General features: G+C 36.9%; 1 protein-coding gene across 1 annotated transcript in view; it reads left to right on the forward strand.

Annotated features, from left to right (window-relative positions):
* DNAJC1 (DnaJ heat shock protein family (Hsp40) member C1) overlaps positions 1-19,337 on the forward strand; it is a 258,888-nt gene that overhangs the window by 57,357 nt on the left and 182,194 nt on the right. Inside the window, exon 2 of the mRNA XM_036280549.1 lies at positions 19,023-19,124. Coding sequence (XP_036136442.1) covers positions 19,023-19,124 — 102 coding nt within the window. The remainder of the gene's footprint in view (positions 1-19,022; positions 19,125-19,337) is intronic.

Here is a 19,337-nt window from a genome sequence, read left to right on the forward strand (position 1 = left end):
GTGAATATTTTAGGAACTTCATCCTGACAGTCCTTGAAAAAAAGGAAAACTTTAGTTGAATATTACATGTTTATTTATATGGAAATAAAGATTTCACCCTAAAAAGTGAGTTAATTTCAGAGAACTGAAGAAAAGTATCCAATATCATTCCATTGCACTTCCTGGTTTGCACTTGAATTTTGCAAATTGTCAGGTTTTTTTTTAAATGCTGTAAGAATTTGTTTATTAAAATTGGAGGATAATATGAGAAAACAAACCTTCTATTTGGTAAAGACTATAGATTGGTTTTAACATTTATTCCTATCTTCCATTGTGCTTTACTGCACATAGTTTGTAAAGCTAATAACTATGTTTCGCAGACTTACTTGCACTACAGAAAGTATTCTGGATATAATATAGCTTTGGCCTATTTTGGAAAATGGAAATCAGATGATGCTGCCTGTTGTCTTTGTGGCCATGGGCGCCTGTCCATTTTTCAGTTGGTGTGTCATGGATTTGAAACCAGCACTTTCATTGACCGTAGCTACCTTTCACACTTTCCTTACTATGCGGGCTAGAAACAGACCAGTGGGAAATTGGACTAAGTCATTTAGCAGTAGCAGTCAGTTAACTGTCATCTAAGAGGTCCAGCTGTGGGCCGTGGGACTGTCCTCAGAGTTGACATTCAAGGGCAGGGTTCCTGCCCTGGCCGGTTTGGCTCAGCGGTTAGAGCGTCGGCCTGCGGTCCGGAGAGACCTGGGTTCGGTTCCCGCTAAGGGCACGTACCTCGGTTGCAGTTTGTACCCGGCCCTGGTTGGTCATGCGGGTGGCAGCCACTCGATGTGTCCCTTCACGTCGATGTTTCTCTCTCTCTCTCCCTTCCTCTCTCTCCCTCCCACTCTATCTGTACAAAATATGGAAAAATATCCTCAGGTGAGGATTAAAAAAATAAAAAATAAATAAATAAATAAATAAATAAAAGGGCAGGGTTCCTGTCATTAGAAAACTCCAAGAATAAGGCAGGAATCACAGTAGAAAAAAACCTTATAAGAGTTAGCTCTGGGATTAAGGACCAATATGTCTATGAGAGGGAATAAATGCAAAACTGCATTATAATAAAACCTCAATATAACAAACTAATTTGGGTGAGGGGGGTGTCAGTTAAAGCCGAAAGTCTGTTGTATAATAAAGAAGGTTTTCCAAAAGTGTTTGTTAAAAAACTGACAGGTTCATTTTTACATGTTTTTACTTATGTAGAAACATTTGTGTAATAAAAATTAAGTATGTATGAAAAGTATAATTTCACAGAAAAGTTTTCTATATGTACTACAGTTATTTTAAATTTATACTGAATAGGTCTAGTAAATGCATGCATTATCAGTCACCTTGAGTAGACAAATGCACACAGCTGGGGTGTGGCTTAGCTTAGCACATGGGGGAACAGCAGCTGGCAGGTGTCAAAACTGCAGAAACTCACGCCACATGACAACAGAACCAGTTACTGTGTGTGATGCAGTGTGATCACATGCTAATCATTCCCCAAACATTGTTTATGAGCCCTGACTCTTAGATTTAAATATGTAGACTATAGTTATAGATATGTAATATTTATTTATGGCAGTGAAATTACTACAGTGTTTTTTCCAATATATGGCGTGTTTGCTAAAATTTATTAATATAACAGTGAATTAATAACAAAAATAACATGTTAATTTATATTATAAGCAAATCTTGGTTAAAGCAATCAGAGAAAGAGAAATACCACATGATCTCACTTATTTGTGGAATATAATGAACAAGGTGGGCTGATGAACGAAATAGACCTAGAGACATAGAAGGGAGTATGGTTCAGACTGACAGACCTCAGAGTAGGGGTTAGGAGGGATGGGTGAGATGAACCAAAGAGCTTATATGCATAACCAATGAACATAGACAACAATGCTAGGCAGGTGGAGGGGTGGGATGGGAAGGAGGGGATCTAGGAGGGGAAAGGAGAAACATCTGTAACAAAAATAAATTAATAAAAAATTGGAGAGAAAAAAAAAGAAAAAAGCATTTTAAAATTAACAGGGTGTTAATTTTCACATATGACATTTAGACCAGAAATTTTGTTCATTAAATCCAAAGCCCGTTAAATCAGGGTCCGCAAAATCAAGGGTTTACTGTAGGTGAATGACAGATTTTAAATGTTTCCTGTGTCATATCTAGAACCTGTCTAGGCTCAGCTTTCAGATGACATCATTTGGCTCTACTATTGAAAAGGGCAGTAGGCAGAGGTCAAGTTGATATGTGACGATTTTCAAGAAAGGGAAACTGAGGTTTTAAGTGACTACTGAGGTATTCTCTCTGCTACATTTTGTTCATCTTTCCAAAGAACTAGCTTTTTTCTTTTCTGTTTCATTACTTTCAGCTTTTATGTTTGCTTATCCATTCTTTCTTCCTGTTTCCTTTTGTGTATTTTGTTGTTCTTTTTCTCCTTTCTTAGGCAGGGCACTTGGTATATTCATTTTCAGTTTGTTTTATTAATAATAGTTTTTAGAGCTACATGTATTTTCCTCTAAGTAGAGTCTTAGCTCTCATACATTTTTATATAAAATATTTTTTTCATTAATTTCTAGGCAATATGTAATTTCAACTTTAACTTATACTGTACTTTTTAGTTGATATGTTAAATTCTATAAAATATATATTAAAATCATTTACCAAGATTGTTTTTATAAAGAACTTATATTTAGGAGTTTTGCTGTTGTATGTATGGGTTTTACTTTGTTTGGAGCATTAAAGTTTATGACTATATTAACTTTTCAATAGCTTAAACCTTTTATCAGTACCTGTTACCGCTCTTTGTACTGTTACTTTTGACCTTCATTTCCCACTTTGCTGATATTAATGTCAATATTCTTGCTCTTTTTTTTTGTTTACTTTTGTCTTTGTTCATCCCTTTGTTTTTAGTCTTTTGGGTTTTGTTTTTAACCCAATTCGATGATTATTTGTAATTTGTAAAGGAATTCAGTATGTGTTTATTTACATTTACTGAGAAATAATATGTTTGATTTTGTGTCTCTCATTTTGTCTATAGTATTCATGATACTTTTTTTCTTGCTTTTGTTAGCAAAATTTCTCTTTTTGTTATTTTGAAAATTTTGGTGTGCTTTTATATTACATAGTGACTACCTTCTCATATTTACTATGTCTCCTAGGCTTTGTAGGGTGGCCTATTATTTTAGGTGTCCTGTAGGATCTAGTGGCACAGACTCCCTGATCACCCCAGCTGGGCTCTCAAGGTGCACCCCTAGTGTGGACTGTATACCCATCTGTTGTAATTGAGTCTTGATTGTTATTATCACGTCAATGGAAGGGATTTACTCAAGCTGCAAGGATTGGCTGTGCCCACTGACCTCTGACTTCCTTGGAGGATCAGCTGTGTAGGGGCCCAACACACAGAGCAAGACTTACTTCAGCAGGGCTCTGGTACACACTGAATCCACACATTGAGTGTGTCACTAGTGGAGGTGGTTGGGTAGTGGTGCTTCGATGTGGTCTGAAGCTGTCCACTGGGTGTGCTGGCTCTGGGGCAAGGTCAGCCACTGCCTGTGTTCTACCCAGGGCTACCAGCATAAGCTACAAAAATGTTCTACATACGGCTGCTTCTTGTGCTGGGCTTGGAGGTGCCCAGGAAAAGCCAAGTTGTGAACCAAGGCTGGGTGATTCTAGTGCCAACCTGGGGCCACTTAACAAGAGGTATGGGGCTTCCTGAGACCAGATGCTGCTTGTTTGAGAGATTTTAGGAGACTGAAGCCGGATCCAAAACAGGCCAATCCTATGGTAAAGCCTTTGGAAACAGCTTGGGTGGGCCCAAAAGTTGGGTGGGGCAGGGCCTCAGGGAATCACCAGGGCAGGGCAAACAGTGTGAGCCAAGTTGCTGGAGTCCCAGATATGGTGGCTGCCCCAGGGAAGGGCTCACCAAAGGAACAATGGCCTCCCACAGCAAGTCTCTCCAAGAGAAAGCTGCCCCTTCAGCCCCAATGCAAACAACTCAGTTTTTCCCTGTATGTCTCTGGTGCCTTTCAAGCTGCCTCTGGGCTGGAGCCCAGAAGGAGCCAGTTTAGTTAAGTCCATGTGCGGGCCCTTTAAGCAGCCTCAGCCTCCCTCAGTCTCAGTTCCCACTGGTTTTTCCAGCCAGAAGTTAGGGGACTTCTCTTCCTGGCACAGGAACCCTGAGCTGGGCACCTGGTGTGGGAGAGGGACCCCTCACTCCTCAGGGAGGACCTTCCCAGCTGAGGTGTCCCTCCTGATTTTTATCCGCCACACATCTGCCTCAGTCCCTCCTACCAGTCTCGGTGTGGCTTAATTTCATAGTTGTAGGACTTCCATTCAGCTCGATGTCAAGCAGTTCTGAACGATAGTTTTGTAGTTATAATTTTGATATGGTTGTGGGAGGGGGCGAGTACAGCATTTCCCTACACCACCATCTTTTTCTCTTTTTTTTTTCTTTTTTTTTTTGGTATGCGCCCCTAGTGGAACCAAACCTGGGCCTCTGGTCCTCAGACCATGCTCCAACCTCTGAGCCACACCGGCCAGGGCCCTATGCCACTATCTTGGCCAGAAGTCTAGAGAACCTACCTTCTCATATTTAAAGATGATACTCAAACCTATATTTCTCTACTAATTTATCAAAAATCAAATATTGGCTATTGCTTCACACCTTCTCCTTCTTTGCCTCCTTCCTCCGTTGTTTCTTACGTCATATCTCTTCTATTTCAAGAACACTTACTGAACACATTGAACAAATAACCATTCGAAATATGTTTAGATTAAACTGTGTGTTATATGATTTATTGCTCACCATTCTACCAGGTTTTTGTGGGGTTTTTTGGGTTTTTTTTGCTTTTTATTATTAAAATCTAAAAACATACACAGTAGAATAATTTAATGATCTCCCAGACTTAAGTTGTCAACATTTTGTCACATTATCCTTTTTTCTGAGTATTTAAATATGAATATCAGACATTATGGCATTTACGTATCTCTTACAAAGACATTTTCTTAAATGACCATGATACAATGATCCCACCCAATAAAATTAATAGTAATCCTTACTAGCACCGACTAGTCCTTATTCAGATATTCCTAGTTGTCTCAAAATGCCTGTTACCTTGGTTTTGTTTGAATCAGAGACCAAACATGGTTCATATATTACATTTGGTTGTTCTGCCTCTCAAATTTCTTTGATACAGAACTGTCTCTCTTGCTTTTATCCCCCTGCCATTGACTTGTTAAAGAGATTTCATTTCAAGATAAGTTGGTTGCAAAATATAGTCTAAGATAACTATTCTGGTTACTAGAAATGATTATTTTGTTTTGTGAATGGTTGATCTGATGTTCCTGCCAACTCTGTACCCCAGTAATTAGATACCAGAAGCATCTGTGTCTTGCGGCTGCAATCTTTTGTTTATCTACATTTTGGAGAATGCTTACCTCTTTAATCTAATTTGGAGGGCAGAGTTGTATCCAACTTAAATAAACATGTTATTAAGCAAATTTATTTAGATACAAATTAAAAATAAGAGGGCAGAATACATTCCTCTTTTATTACACTAGAAATTATCTGATTCGTCAACAAATCATTCTTACTGACCTTGACTCTCAAAGAATATTAAGATAAATATATATGAGTATCAGCAACCAGGATTTTGATGTAGGGTAACCAATCATTGGTTTCTATATATAATTTAAGACTAAAAAAATCTGGTAAAGCTATAATCTTACATAAATTCAAATTGATTTCTCCAAAGACAATAGACTTTAACAGTGATCTGTATGTAAGAACCCAGAACTACTTCCTGCTTCTTTTTCAGCAGATTAGCTAGCCATAGAAGCACAGCCTTAACATGTATCATGAAGTAAACTACTTTATTATAGTTATTTATTTTTACCATGAAAAATCATTATTTATTTTTAAAATATTGTTCTTTTTTGATTTCTTTTGAGTTTTATGTGCACCTGGCACAAAATTTCCTAGTCCTATAGATAAGATGAATGCAAGTTTCCTGCCTTAACCTTTTGGTCCACTGACCAGAGACAACTTCCTTTAAATGTCTCTATTATTTAGTTTTTCTACTGGTAAATAATCTTGTACCCAGGCACATAGTTTTTTATTTATGTTTTGTTGACTGTGGGGGCGGGGAACAGGTGAGAGTGGACTCTGTTGACTGATAAATTTAAGTGAAAAGGCCAGAATAAAGAGGGCATTGTCATTATTAAGAGTTTACTTTGAGATTTTAATTAGTAATATCAGATGTGAACATGACCCAAGGACCTAGTTAGAAAGATGATGTGGAATTGCTAACTTAAGAGTTAATCTTGAGTAGTAACACTACACAAGTTAAGATTCCCAGATGTCAACCAGAGTTTGAAGTTCCTCAACCATGTGCCTAACTATATAGTTTGGATAATTATAATCTTACTTCCTTACTGAATCTGATAGCAAATAATATGTTCTTCTCTTAGATTTAATATCCTTGAAGTGTTTTTCAAGGCAATGAGAAGAGTTTACTTTGGTCAGATCCTGGTTAAGGTCTTCTGATTTTGCTTTGGTGAATTAGTCATATATTTTCTACCACCTGGCAAACCAAAAAAACAAACGGTGGGTCACACATTTGCCGAGACACTGTAAATAGAATGAGCTTTAGATTGGCAATCCATTGATATCAATCAAGAGTCAACAAACTACAGTTCCTGGGCCCAAACCAGCTACTACCTATTTTTTAAAATAAAATTTTATTGGGACACCATCACATTCATTTGTTTATGCATTGTCTGTGGCTACTTTCTCACTACAATAGCAGAGTAGAATAGTTAAAACAGATTCTTTGGACTGCAAAGCCTAAAATGATTACTGTCTCATCTTTACAGGAAAAGTTTGCCAATCCCTGATATGAAGTAAAATTAAAAAATTCTTTTGGGTTACTTAAGGCAAAGTTTTCAGTGCTGTCACCTTACAGAACTTTTATGAGGATAGAAATTGTGTTTATTTTGTTTACCACTATACCCTCAATAGTTGCATATTGTAGGTACTCAATAAATATTGTCAAATCAGTAAATAAAAAACCCTTTAAATCTATTTTACTCTCCTCAGTTCTCTAGTCCTCATGAGCTAATGCATGAATCCAAATAAGTCAGATTTTCCGAATGTTAAAATGAAAGAGAAATTGTGACTTTCTAGCCTAGATTTTATAATAATTTAATCCACTCAGCATTAATTATAAGCTAGATTCTATAAGCACATTATTCATATATATATAAACACATACACACATACATATATATGTATATATATAATTTAAGCACCACAGCAATCTCTTTATCATCCCCATTTTACAAATGAGAAATTGGGATTTTAAGTTGTTAATTTGTCCAAAATCACATAGCTAGTAGTGGTTTACATATGTTCAAACCCATATTTAAGTATCTCTGGGTTGAGCTGCATCAGATCAGGGTTTATTCATGTTGTAGCATGTATCATTACTTGTTTATTTTTATGTCATAATAACATTTATTGTATGGATATAACTATGTCACATTCTGTTTATCCATTTATTAGTTGGCAGACATTTGGGTTGTTTCCACTTTTTGGCTGTTGTGAATAAAACTGCTTTGAACATTTGTGTACAGGTTTTTGTTTAAACACCTGTTTTCATTCTCTTCAATAAATACCGCGGAGTGTAATTACTGGGTCATATGGTAATTCTGTTTATTTTTTTTTAAGGAACCACCAAACTTTTGCATAGAGGCTGCAAAATTTTAAGTTTTAATAAAGTACAATTTGTCTCTGTTTTCTTTTGTTGCCTATCCTTTTAATGTCACAGCTAAGAATCCATTGTAAAATCCAAGGTCCTGTAGATTTACCTCTATGTTTTCTTCTAAAAGTCATATAATTTTAGCTCTTATGTTTAGGACTTTGATTCCTTTTGAGGTAACTTTTGTATATAGTATGAGCTAAGGGTCCAACTTCATTCTTTTGTATGTGGATATCCAGTTGTCTTAACAGCATTTGTTGAAAAGCCTACAACACCCTTGTTGAAAATCAATTGACTATAGATAAATAGGTTCACTTTTGGAATTCGAATTCTTCTTTTGAGTTACATGTTTTATTCGTATGCCATGACTGCACTATTTGATGACTGTAGTTTTGTTGTAAGCTTTGAAATCAGGATGTGTTTTTCTCCAACTTAGATTTCAAGTTATTTTAGCTCCTCTGGGTCTCTGGCATTTCACTATGAATGTTAGGATAAGCGTGTAAATTTCTGCAAAATGCCAGGTGGCATTTTATTAGGGATTACGTTGAATCTATGGATGAACTTGGGAAGTAGTGCCATCTTAAAAATATTAAGCCTTCCAATCCATGAACATGGATGTCTCTCCTTTTATTTAGATCCATTTTCATTTATTTCAGCAATGTTTTATAGTTCACAGTATACAAATGTTACACAACTTTTAGTAATTTGAATCCTTTCTCTCCCTGTAGTATAGGTTTGTCATTTTGTTGACATTTTCAGAGAACCAGTTTTTAACTTTGTGGTTTCTATGTTTTCTCTGTTGTTTCTGTTCTCTATTTAATTTATCTCTGCTCCAGTCTTTATTATTTCCTTTCCTCTACTTGCTGTGAATTTAGTGTGCTGTTATTTCTGTAGTTCATTAAGGCAGAAGATTAGATTGAGGTTCAAATGTGTGTGTCATCATTTACAGCTATAAAATTTCTTCTGAGCACTGCTTTTTTACTGCATCCTAAGTTTTGGTATGTTGTGTTTTTGTTTTCTTTCATATCAGAGTTCTTTGCTGTTTCCATAGTGATTTCTTTTTTTACTTTTTACAAAACTTAATATAATGATTTAGTTCTTCCTTGATGCTTAGTCATCTTAAGCAAAAGAAAAATTATAATTAACTTTTAACGTTAATAAACTGAAACCTCTCAGAATGGATTAATCCAAAAGGAAATGATATGATCCTGAAGTTTCATGACCTTCCCAATTTCAATCTCAAAACCATCTAAATGCCAGTAGAAAAAAAAAATTTCTCTAGTTCTTTTCAGTTCTATACTTCAAGAGCATAGTGTTGTGGCCTGTTGTTGAGTATGTTTTTCTAAAGGGTACACAGTTATCTTACAAGGAGACAATACAATGGCATTTTTCATTTATGCCAAAGTATTTTTTGTTAATCCTCACCAGAGGATATTTTCCCATTGATTTTTAAGAGAGTGGAAGGGAGGAGGGAGGGACAGAGAGAGAAACATCGATGTGAGAGAGACACATTGATCCATTGCCTCCTGCACAACCCCAACCAAGGTTAGGGATTGAACCTGCAACCCTTCAGCCCACAGGTTGACACTCCAACCTCTGATCCAAATCGGCCAGGGCCCAAAGTATTTTTTAATTTATTTTTTGACTCATTGGTTGCTTACAAGTGTGTTGGCTAATTTCCACATACTTGTGAGTTTTCAAAACTTTCTTCTGTGATTGATTTCTAAATTTATTCTTTTGTGGTTAAGGAACATACTGTGTATGATTTAAATCTTTTAAAATGTATTGAGACTTATATTGTGGTCTAAAATCTGACCTGACCTAGAGAATGTTTCATGTGTATTCTATAAATGTCTGTTAGGTAGGTCCAGTTAGTTTATACTTCTATTTCCATGCTAATTTTGTGTCTGATTTCTCTAGTCACTATTAAAAGTGGGGTGTTCTCATTACTAACCATGACTGTACAAATAGTCTATTTCTCCCTTTAATTCAGTTAAGTCTTTGCTTTATTTGAGGGGCATTGTTATTAGGTACACATGTGTTTATAACTTTATTGATTGACCTTTTTTGTCATTATATAATGTCTTTGTCTCTTAACAGTTGTCTTAAGGTATAGTATGCTTTTTGTTAGTATAGGCATCCCACTCTCTTTTGGTTACTGTTGCATTTAATTTTTTTTCTATCTATTTGTTTTCTAGACCTTTGGTTCTAAAATGTGTCTCTTGTGGATACCATGTCATTGAATCATGTTTGTTTATAATCCATTCTAGTAGTCTCTGCCTTTTCATTGGAAAATTAATCCATTTACATTTAAAGTAATCACTGATAAGTATAGACTTACTTTTGCCACTTTGCTCTTTATTTTCTATCCTCTTTGTTCCTCAATTCCTTCTTTACTGCTTTCTTTTCTCTCAGATCTTATTTTCTAGTATATCATTTGATTCACTTTTTGTTTTGTTTTATTATAGATTTTTTTGGTGCTTGCCATGGGGATTACAATTAACATCTTAATTTACAGCAATCTAGTCTGAATTAATATCAGTTTAGTTTCAGTCATAAAAATTTCATCTTCTATATAGCTCTGTTTCCCTTCCTTACATAGGTAATGTCACAGATTACATCTTTATACATGTATGCCTATAGACTTAGACTTACATTATTATTTTACTTAGGACATAGTTTTATAATTATTGCTTTAATAGTTGTCTTTTAAATTGTGTAGAAAAAAAATGGAGTTACTAAAAAAAGTACATGAATATTGATTTACATATTGATGTATATAATTTCATTATATGGATTTGAGTTACTGTCTACTGTTTTTCCCTTTCAGTCTGAAGGACTCCCTAGAGCATTCCTTGTAGAGCAAGTCTACTAGCTGTGTACTCTCAATTTTTGTTTAATTGAAAAAAATTTTTTTTTAAATCCTCACCCAAGGATACTTTTTTCTCATTTATCTTCAGATATAGTAAGAGGGAGGGAGGGAGAGAGAAAAATCGATGTGAGAGACACATCGACTGGCTGCCTCCCGCATAACCCCAACCAGGGCCGGAGATGAACTGCAACTGAGGTATGTGCCCTTGACCAGAATCAAACCCACAACTCTTTGGTCTGTGGGCTGACGCTCTAACCACTGAGCAAAACTGGCCAGGGCTAATTGAAATATCTTAATTTCTCTTTCACTTTTCTTTTTGGTTTTTTTGTTTGTTTGTTTTTTTGTTTTTGGTATGTACCTCTAACAGGAACCGAACTGGGACTCTCTGGTCCACAGGCCATTGCTCCAACCGCTGAGCCAAACCAGCCAGGGCATCTCTTTTACTTTTGAGGGATAATTTTGTTGGACATAGAATTTTGGGTTGACTCATATGTTTTAGTACTTTATATATGTCATTCTGGTACCTTCTAGCTTTCATGGTTTCTGATGAGAAATTAGTTGTTAATATTATTGAGAATCCCTTGTACATTATGAGTTGCTTCTCTTACTGCTTTCAGGATTCTCTCTTTGTCTTTATCTTTCAATAATTTGGCTATGTTTCTAGGTGTGGATCTCCTTGAGTTTATTTTACTTAGAATTTATTGAGATGCATATCTTTCATCAAAGTTTGGAAGTTTTCAGCCATTTTTCATTCAAAATTTTTTTTTCTGTCCTCATCTCTCTTCTTCTTGGACACCCCTTATGTATGTGTTGGTATCCTTGGTGGTAGCCCACCAAGGCCCTTTTTATTTTTCTATATTCTTTCTTCTTTCTGCTCCTCATATTGGTTAATCTCAATTGACCTATCTTCAGTTTTATAGATTCTTTCTTCTTCCTGCTTAAATCTGTTTTTGAGCCCCCACAGGAAAAAATTTTTATCTCAATTATTATATTTTTCAAGCCAGAATTTTTCTTTGGTTTCTTAAATGTTTTTAACAAATGATCTGGATGATTGCCTCTTTGCCCTGGAAGAGTTCTGTGTATGATAAACTAAGGGTAGCCCTTTACACAATTTGTCAGGAAGACAGGCCAAACAAACAAACACACATTTTTGAGAACAACATCTGCTTTGATTCCTCCAGCACTAGGAACCCATACCAAAAATTCAGATTGGCATCTTCAAGACCCTAGCTGATAATCATCTACCTTTTGCTTGATTGATTGCTGTAAACCTCTGACTAGTTTGCAGAGTTCAGATAAGGTCAATTTGGACAGTTATTGCCAGATTATTTGTCGTTTCTGTGTAGGGACAGGCCCTTGAAGTTTCCTACTCTTCCATTTTTGCTGTTGTTCCATTGTATTGTTACAATTTTGACAAACATTCCTTTCATAGTTTTTTGTTTGTTTGTTTGTTTGTTTGTTAAGAATGACTATATGTCTCTTCTTTACAGAGGTCATCCAAGTATTACAATAATTTATGTCCATCTTGCCAAAGAACCTTATCCAATTTAGGGAAAATAATTTTGGCAATTGAACCCAGTAGATCTTGTGATGTCTACTGTGTTAAAGATGGCTAATCCACCCATAACCCTTTCAAAATTATTTCTCTGTAAACCAGAGAAGTAAAAGATATAATCCACGGAGTATAGATGATAGATGTATGTTCTTTATTTTTTTTTTCTTTATTGATTTGAGAGAGAGAGGAAAAGAGAGGGGGAGAGAGAGAGAAACATCGATGAGAGAGAACATCAATTGACCACCTCCTGCATGCCCCACACTGGGGATTGGCCCACAACCTGGGCAGGTGCCCTGACAGGGAATTGAACCAGCGACCTCTTGGTGCACAGGTCAACACTCAACCAATAAGCCACACTGGCCAGGCAGGAGATGTATGTCCTAGCGTTCAGGTCTCTAGTAGAAATATCATGTAAAGTCTGTTAGAAAACCTAATACATATCAGGGTCTTGTCCTTTAAAAATGCAGTTGACCATATTCACATTGTAGTTGTTTGGACACTTTCTACATAGTTTATCAGATCAATAAGAATGTAACAGTTGTTCTCACCACCTTCCTAAAGTTGTGGTTCCTTGTGAAAGGACAGCCTAAATCTACTAACTGAATCGAAAGAGCCATCATAGAGAGCTCTGAATATGATGCATCATTTTCTGGGTTTGAATTCTATTTTCATCTTTTTACCAGTAATATGAACTTAAGCAAATTACTTAACCTCTCTGCCTCACTTATGTCACCAGTAAAATGGGCCTGATAACAACTATACTTAAGTCATAGCTTTGTTAAAAGGCTAAAATAAGTTGAGATTCACTGAATAATTAACTAAAATTAAATACATAAGCTAGTTTAAGGTACAACTTGTCTAGAGCATATTTTTGTAAGGAAACCTCTGAGGTTTTCAGTTCTACCTAATTAGCATGGCCCTTATTGATGAAATAACCCTACTAAGCAGTTTCTTAAGAGGAAAATAGGCAGGCAATAATTGTGTGTAGCTGAGAGTCTCATTCCTTAGTCATGAGAAAAATATCTATAGCTAGTTGCAAAACAAAAGATCATTACATGTTACGAGAACAGCCACCTAACATAATGATCTGGACAACCACGAGGATGGGCCAAGATAGTGAAAGATAAAGCTAAAAAATTGGAAAAGCCTTGACAGGCGTGGCTCAGTTGTTGAAGTGTTGGATTGAGGGTTCAATTTTCCAGTCAAAGGCATATAACTTGATTGTAGGTTTGATCCCCAGATGCAGGAGGCAACCAATCAATGTGCCTCAAATCAATGTTTTGTTTTGTTTTTCCTCTCTCTCTCTTTCTCTCCCCCCCCCCTCGTTCTTCCTTCCCTCCCTTCCACTCTCTCTAAAAAAATCAATGGAAAAAATACCCTTGTGAAACCAAGTGGCATTGATCAGATCTGGGTTCGTTGTCTTGTCAAATCAAAGAATGAGTTCACGAACAAAGGTGGCAAGCAGGGAGGGGACCCAAGTGGGTTGCTCTTTTGTCTAGGGTTAGATATATGCCTTGCTAGCCTTCGATTGGTCCTTTCAAGTAATTCTGCCTTAACAACATCTGTACATTTTAAAGCTTGTGTTTCCTGCCTAACTGGGTTTAGCCCTAGGTCACCTATCTCTAAATTCACATTACTCTTCTGGAAAAAGTATATGTGGGCATCACTGATTTAAGAAAGCTCGCTCTGCTCTGGCCGGTTTGGCACAGTGGTTAGAGCATCGGCCTGCGGACTGGAGAGATCTAGGTTCGGTTCTCGCTCAAGTCATGTACCTTGGTTGCAGTTTGTCCCCGGCCCCCTGTTGGGGTCGTGTGGGTGGCAACCAGGTGATGTGTCTCTCTCACATCAATATTCCTCTCTCTCTCTTCCTTCTTCTCTCCCTCCCATTCTACAAATGCAAAAAATAAAAAAATAAAAAAAAAATAAGAAAACTCGCCCTATCAGGTGAAAAGGAGCAGATTTGTTAGCAAAGATATATATTGTCCCGTAACATTCCCTAGTTGGAAGTGGACAGGCTCTGATTTAAAAACAGACATTGATTAGCTGTCCCTGACATTTGTACAGAAGCTTTACTCCCAGGGAGGAGACAACTTAGTTAGGTGTGGTTAAGAACAATTAAAGTAGTCCCAGGTATTTATAGGGGCCTTAGTGGCTCCCTTTTTATGATCATTTCAACTTCTCTCAGATTATTAATAAGGAGGAGGGGAAACACCCTTGGAGCAAGCCTATGCTTGCTTTTGGTTTCTTTTCTAAATCCAATTTTGGTGTCCTATAATCCTTTTTAAGGTAACCTGGCTTTCTGCAGTAGAGACACACTATACTTTCGCAACAGAACTCATTCAGCAATCATGTTGCCTTGCTCCCAGAAACCAGTACATATATTAACTGGATTAGGTCAGAATCACCAGTACTATATTCTGTTTTTTTCTTTTCTTTCATATTTCCTTTTTTTTTTTATCTTTATTGTTGTATGTATTACAGATGTTTCCCATTTTTCCCCCATTGACCCCCTTCTCCCCACTCCGGCCCCCCTCCCGCCTTTTCCCACACTGTTGTCTGTGTCCATTGGTTATGCATATAAGTTCTTTAGTTTATTTCTTCCCACCCCCTAACCCCCTTCCCTCTGAGGTTTGTCAGTCTAATAACCAATTTGTATTTCTTTATCCCTTCACCTTTTTCACCCATTTCCCCAACCCCCCTCCCGTCTGGCAACCAACAAAATGTTCCCTATATCTATGAGAATGTTTCTGTTCTGCCTGTTCATTTTGATTGTAGATTCCATTTTTGGTAAATATGTATTCACTGCCATTTTGTTTGTTCATATATTTTATCTTTTTCTTCAAAAAGACCCTTCATCATTTCATATAATAACGGTTTGGTGGTGATGAACTCCTTTAACTTTTTCTTATCTGGGAAACTCTTTATATGGTCATCGATTCTAAATGACAGCTTTACAGGATAGAGTAATCTTGGTTGTAGGTTCTTGCTTTTCATCATTCTGAATATTTCTTGCCACTCCCTTCTGGCCTGCAAAGTTTCTTTTGAGAAATCAGCTGACAGTCTATGGGAACTCCCTTGTAGGTAAGTGCTTTTCTCTTGCTGCTTTTAAGATTCTCTCTTTGTCTTGAACCTTTTGCATTTTGATGATGTGTCTTGGTGTGGGCCTCTTGGGGTTCATCTTTTTTGGCACTCTCTGTACTTCCTGGACTTATATGTCTGTTGCCTTCACCGAGTTAGGGAAGTTTTCTACCATTATTGTTTCAAATAGGTTTTCGATTTCTTGTTCTCTCTCTTCTCCTTCTGGCACCCCCAAGATGCAAATGTTGGCACGCTTAAGGTTGTCCCAGAGGCTCCTTACACTATCCTCATTTTTTTGGATTCTTTTTTCTTTTTGCTGTTCTGATTGGGTGTTTTTTGCTTCCTTACATTCCAAATCGATGGTTTGCTTCTTGGCTTTACCTACTCTACTGTTGAATCTGTGTAAATTATTCTTTATTTCAGTTAGTGCCTCCTTCATTTCTGACTGTGCATCCTTTATTTCTGACTGGTCCTTTTTTATGCTCTTGAGGCCCTCACTAAGTTTACTGAGGTTCTCACTGAGTTCATTGAGCATCCTTATAAGCAGTATTTTGAACTCAGCATCTGTTAGGTTGCTTATCTCCATTTCGCTTAATTCTTTCCCTGGGGTTTTGTTCTGTTCTTTCATTTGGGACCTGTTTCTTTGTCTCCTCATTTTGGCTGCTTCTCTGTGTTTGTTTCTGTGTATGACTGAACGAGAGGTATGGGGCTAGCTGAGACCAGATGCTGCTCGTTTGAAAGAATGTAGGAAAACCTGAAGTAGGATCCAAGACAGGCCAATCCTATGGTTAAGCAACTGGCAACAGCTTGGATGGGCCTAAAAGTTGGGTGGGGCGGGGCTTCAGGGAGTCAGCAGGGCGGGGCTACCAGTGTGAGCCAGGTTGTTGGAGTCCCAGATATGACGGCTGTCTGCTGCCCCAGGGAAGGGCCCACCAAAGGAATAAAGGCCTCTGACAGCACATTTGTCCCGGAGAAAGCCCCCTCTCCAGCCCTCGCTCCAGTGCCAAACAGCTCAGTTCTTCCCTGTGTGTCTCTGGTGCCCCTCGAGCTGCCTCCCCTCCGAGCTTAGAGGGAGAGAGTCCGATAAGTCCGTGCGCGGGCCCTTTAAGGAGCTGCCTGGGGCTCCAGCCGCTTCAGCTTCCCTGAGCCTCAGTTCCCGCTGGTTTTTCCAGCCAGAAGTTATGGGGACTTCTCTTCCTGGCACTGGAACCCTGAGTGGGGCACCTGGTGTGGGATGGGGACCCCTCAGTCCTCAGGGAGGACCTTCCCAGCAGAGGTGTCCTCCTGATTTTTATCCACCACACGTGGGTGTGGGACCAGCCCCTCCGCCTCCACCGCTCCTACCGGTCTCCATGCGGCTACTTCTTTAATTCCGTATTTGTAGGACTTCCATTCAGCTTGATTTCAGACGGTTTTGAATGATGGTTGTTCTGTAGTTTAGTTGTAACTTTGATGTGGTTGTGGGAGGACGCGATACTGCGTTTACCTATGCCACCACCTTGACCAGAAGTCTGCCAGTACTATATTCTTTAACAGTAAATGAATTTTTGCAAACCCATCAGGGTCCCAGAGAGAGGAACTATACAATCACTGTTCCCCTCTTGCCTAAACCAGCCTTTCCCTGGGGGTTTTGTTTTTATTTGTTATGCAATTGACCTGTGCTGCTTCCAGGAGCTACTAATTTGCAAACAAGATAAGTTTTTTCTTTCTATAAGTCAGGAGTGTTAATGGGGGCTGGGAATTTCTGGCCTTGGGGGCACAATTTCACATGTTGATTTTAGTCTTACTTTGCTATCTCTAGGGTCCAAATAAACCTCCAGATCTACTGTGTACTGGGTTAAAGTGTGCTAACCTGTGTGAGCTCCAAGTCCTTGCAAACCTCTCCATGTGTCGCAGCCTTCCCTTCCCATAGTCTCATCCCTTACTACCTCACCTGCTTCTATCTCTTCACTTGGGTGAGGATTAACCAAAAAAATAAAATTAATAAAGATTGGAAAAGGCAAATGATGAAGGCACTTGGGAGTTATTGAAGGGTTTGAAATAGTAGAGCCATCTGGTCACATTTACATTTAGGGTACATATTGTGGCAAAAGAAAGAATTGGAGGATTGGGTTCAGCATTGCAAGACTGGAAGAAGGGAAATGCCTTAGGTAACTATTAGTCATTTTCATTTTTAAATAAGTCATAGATGCTCCATAATGAGCATGTACTAATTTTATAGCACAAGAAAATACATAAACTCCTATTTTGTAAGAAATCTACACCTTTGTCATTTATCTATGATATAGTCACAATTTAATAACATCTGAAGTTAAAGTCCCAAATTATCATTCATTTGACATGATATCTTTGCTCAACAAAATTTCCATCAAAGATCTTTAGTAAATAATCTTCCTTTTCTACTACATAACCTATTATTTAGGTAGAGGGAATGCATCAATTCTATTTAACAAATTAGAATGAAAATTATAACCATACTACCCACAGCTCTTACTCTGCTAATTTTATAATTCTTCAGTCCTCCACAAGTCACAGAAATACTCATACCTAAATAGAAACTTTTAAATTGATTGATAGCCTTTAGCAATAAACTCCAGAATATTGGTAATGAAAATAAATGGTTTGTAAAGGAAACAGACTACTCATTGTCTTACTTTGACTCTTTTCAATTCTATTTCTTTAACAGCTATTTAGTCCTAGGTATACAAATTTTTGTTTTGGTTTGTGTTTTTAGTCAGTTGAACTTTTTAGTAGTTTTAGGAATTAATTGGACAAATATTTAACTACAAAATGAGATAAAATTTAATAAGCAACTTTATTGTAATTTGTGCCACTATGAACATGTTAGTTATTGGAATAACTTTTAAACTTAGTGGTAATAAAGTTTTAATCTCAACTTGACTGTGTTCTTTATTATTTTATTTTATTTTATTATTATTTTGTATTGGTCATGTAAAATGATCTCTGAGTTTACCTGTGCACATAGGATTACATAAAATGTAATTGTAGCATCCACTTAATCCAAAGTACTCTTAATGAACTGTCATGACCTTTTAAATATACTTAAACTATATTAGTAATACATAAATAGTGGGCATATTTATTTCTGCAAACCAGATTCAGGAACCTGGATACCATTAAAAACATCCTTTAACATAAACAAAGTATTAAGTACAATATACATAATTACTTTTAATTATAATTATTCTGGATAAATGCATAATTTAACTGCCTTCAAATAGGCACACTTTTAACATGTGAAATTTAGATTTCATAGGTTGGTGTTTGATGGTAAATTTAGTATAAATAACATTGAAGAAACTACATATGATAGACCTGGGATTCAGAAACTGGCTTTAAGATTCTCCAATACAAACCTTTGAAGGCATGCAGATGTATTAATTTTTTATTTGTTTCTTTTTGATCTCTTAATTAATGAAAAAGATTTATTGGTTAATTTTAGGAAGGCAAGTGTTTGAAAAGTTTTGCCAAATACTGTCTTCTTTAAATGACGGTATGGTAATGAAAAGTTAAGATGAGAGCCAAATTAGATTGAATAATTGTTCAGTCATGTGGGACAGGCCAGTTGCATAGCCTGGTTGTTAGACTGATTGCTCAGATTACATTGCCTGGGGTCCTGCACTTGGTTGGCTGTCTTCTCAGATCTTAACAAGGTTCTGGGAATTTCTTTTTCTGACAAAGTTTGCTTTGTGTTTTTCACCTCCCCCACCACCTCCAGGATGCTTCATCTGCAGACATTAGAAAAGCATATCGTAAGCTTTCATTAACTTTGCATCCAGACAAGAATAAAGATGAAAATGCAGAAACTCAGTTTAGACAAGTAAGTGAAATATGCTTTATGTTTTGTGACAAATTTATATAGGTTTATGGTAGAAATAGTAAATTATATGTAGAATAATATATTTGAAAATGAGGATGTAGTTTAGAAATATGTATATCTGTTTATTCAACTTTTACAAAATATGTTTTTACCAACATTTTTTATTTTAGAATTTCTGAATTCTTATAGTGTCATAATTGTCATAATTTTCTT

Source organism: Molossus molossus, unplaced genomic scaffold, assembly GCF_014108415.1.
Source record: "Molossus molossus isolate mMolMol1 unplaced genomic scaffold, mMolMol1.p scaffold_m16_p_1, whole genome shotgun sequence".
NCBI classification, from domain to species: Eukaryota; Metazoa; Chordata; class Mammalia; order Chiroptera; family Molossidae; genus Molossus; species Molossus molossus.